The sequence below is a fragment of the Pterocles gutturalis genome, unplaced genomic scaffold (genome assembly GCF_000699245.1).
Source record: "Pterocles gutturalis isolate BGI_N339 unplaced genomic scaffold, ASM69924v1 scaffold18876, whole genome shotgun sequence".
Classification (NCBI taxonomy): Eukaryota; Metazoa; Chordata; class Aves; order Pterocliformes; family Pteroclidae; genus Pterocles; species Pterocles gutturalis.
Window position 1 is genome coordinate 1 of NW_010100771.1, and position 2,928 is coordinate 2,928.

General features: G+C 60.0%; 1 protein-coding gene across 1 annotated transcript; it reads left to right on the top strand.

The window, feature by feature from the left end:
- Window positions 1-327: 327 nt before the first annotated feature.
- LOC104460680 lies at window positions 328-2,497 on the top strand (the record flags this gene model as incomplete). Its single annotated transcript, XM_010081074.1, has 3 exons — window positions 328-538; window positions 1,550-1,849; window positions 2,184-2,497. Coding segments are annotated over 3 exons (825 nt in total), but the record flags the coding sequence as incomplete, so codon positions are not given.
- Window positions 2,498-2,928: the final 431 nt, after the last annotated feature.

The window sequence follows — 2,928 nt, forward strand, 5'->3', positions numbered from 1 at the left end:
TGTTCCAGTGCTTGACCACCCTCTTGGTACAGAAATGCCTGTCCGCTGTCATTGGGGAAGGGAGGACTGCCAGCAACCTTGTCCCTGCCAGCACCGTGGGTCCATGGTTCCCTGCACACCCTAGGCGGCACCCAGGGCCCTGTCGGGTGCTCCCCTGCCGTCCTCACATCCCAGTGGTGCCAGGAGCCCCTGGGGCATCACCAGAGTGGCATTCAGCCCTGCCAAAACTGCAGCCCCAGCACCAAGAGGTGGGGATGTGCCATGGGCCAGGGAGCTGTGCCAAACCTTTGCCAGGGCCTACTCCAGCTGCTGGCTGTGTTTACCCAGTGCCAGCCCAATGGGCTGATGCTCAGCCTGTGCAGGACCCTCCAACAGCTCCGGCCCCCTGGGAAGCCCCTGGCCCTGGGCAATGCCCCACCATGGTCCCATGACAGCAAAGGGCAGCCCAGCACCCTGACCCTGTCCTCGACCTGTATCAGGAGGTGCCACCGGGGTGGCCTTATACACTTTCTCCTCGTGGTGCTCGCCCATGGCTCAGGTGCCCTGGACAGACTTGCTGCACCCGGCCGGGGCCTTTGGGCACAGGGGTGCTGACCGTGTCCCACTGCAAGGGAAGGCTGTGCTCATGGGACTCTGGCTGACCCCCATCTTCTCCCCTCTCTCCTCTCCCTCTACAGGTTCCCTGGTCCAGGCAGCAGTGACTCAGCCGCCCTCGGTGTCGGTGAACCTGGGAGAAACCGTCCGGATCACCTGCTCGGGGCTTGATAGCAGCTATGCTTATGCTGGCTGGTACCAGCAGAAGGTCCCTGGCACTGCCCCTGTCACTGTCATCTACAACAACAACCAGAGACCCTCGGACATCCCTTCGTGATTCTCCGGATCCTTGTCTGGCACCACAGGCACGTTAACCATCACTGGGGTCCAAGCCGAGGACAAGGCTGTCTATTACTGTGGTGGCAGCGACGGCAGCAGTGCTGATCAGGGTGCCGAAGGCACTAAGTAGTGAGGAAGTGAGACAGACTCCAGAGTCTGAGAGGAAGGTTTTCAGCCCTTTCCCTCATGGCCGAGCAGAGGTGTGGCTGTGGAGCTGAGGCAGGATCATGACTGGGGATGTCCCCACTTCCATGCCCCAGGGCACTGCAGGCACTCAGGGCCTGGGGGTTGCTTTTCCCTGTCCCTACAGTAGGAATGGCATCACCTCATCCCCAGCCCTGCTGCCTTTTGCTCCTGGCAGCTCCATCGTCCTGCTGCTGCTGGAGCTGCCTCTGTCAGGATGCCCTGGGCCAGCCTGGGCTCAGCTCCGCAGAGGTTTCTCTGCCCGTGACCAGGTCCCTTTCACTCAGAAGGTGGTGTTCCTCTTGCCTGCTGCTGCCAGCTCTCCTTGCAGGGACATGGGTCTCTAGTCTTCAGCACTGTGTGTGGCACTGTTGTCCCTCTGTGCCCTTAGGAACTTTGAGCACAGGGGTCCCATCCCCCTGCCCAGGGAGGGCTGTGCTCCTGGGGCTCTGGCTGACCCCCATCTTCTCCCCTCTCTCCTCTCCCTCTCCAGGTTCCCTGGTCCAGGCAGCGCTGACTCAGCCGCCCTCGGTGTCGGCGAACCTGGGAGAAACCGTCCAGATCACCTGCTCGGGGGTTAGCAGCAGCTATGTTGGCTGGTACCAGCAGAAGGTCCCTGGCACTGCCCCTGTCACTGTCATCTATGATAGCACCAAGAGACCCTCAGACATCCCTTCGCGATTCTCTGGATCTGCATCTGGCACCACGGCCACATTAACCATCACTGGGGTCCAAGCCGAGGATGAGGCTGTCTACTACTGTGGTGGCAGGGACAGCAGCAGCAGTGGCTATGGTGTCCAGTGACAATGAGTAACAGAAAAAGAGACAGAGACTCCAGCATCAGAGGAATGTTTTCATCCCTTCTCCCTGACGGCTGAGTCAGGTTCCTGTCCCCTCTGCATGGCCATGACCATCAGTGTCCTCCCTTTCATGTCTGAGAGCACTGGAGGTGACTCTGTGTCTGGTGACCATTGTCCTTGTCCCTACAAAATTCACAGTGTGGCCTTGTCTGCCGCCCCACTGCCTTTTGCTTCTGTGACCTTCCCCGTCTCCCTGCCCAGGGAGGGCTGTGCTCATGGGGCTCTGGCTGACCCCCATCTTCTCCCCTCTCTCCTCTCCCTCTCCAGGTTCCCTGGTCCAGGCAGCGCTGACTCAGCCGCCCTCGGTGTCAGCGAACCTGAGAGAAACCGTCCAGATCACCTGCTCGGGGCTTAGCAGCAGCAGCAGGGCTTATGGCTGCCAGCAGAAGGTCCCTGGCACTGCCCCTGTCACTGTCATCTACGGTAGTACCAGCAGACCCTCAGGCATCCCTTCGCGATTCTCTGGAACCCGGTCCGGCTCCACGGCCACGTTAACCATCACTGGGGTCCAAGCCGAGGATGAGGCTGTCTATTACTGTGGTGGCAGGGACAGCAGCAGCAGTGGCTATGGTGTCCATTGACAATGAATAACAGAAAAAGAGACAGAGACTCCAATATCAGAGGGAGATTTTCATCCCTTCTACCCGATGGCTGAGCAGGGCTGTGGGGCTGAGGCAGGTGTGTGTCCCCTCTGCACATCTGTGACTGTGAATGTCCTCCCTTTCATGTTCCTTTGTCCCTACAAAACTGGTAGTGTGGCTTTGTCTGCCAGCCCGTTGCCTTTTGCTTCTGTGGGATTCCCTGTCCCCCTGCCCAGGGAGGGCTGTGCTGTGGGACTCTGGCTGACCCCCATCTTCTCCCCTCTCTCCTCTCCCTCTCCAGGTTCCCTGGTCCAGGCAGCGCTGACTCAGCCACCCTCAGTGTCGGCGAACCTGGAAGAAAACGTCCAGATCACCTGCTCGGGGATTGACAGCTACAGTGATGTTGGCTGGGACCAGCAGAAGGGGCCTGG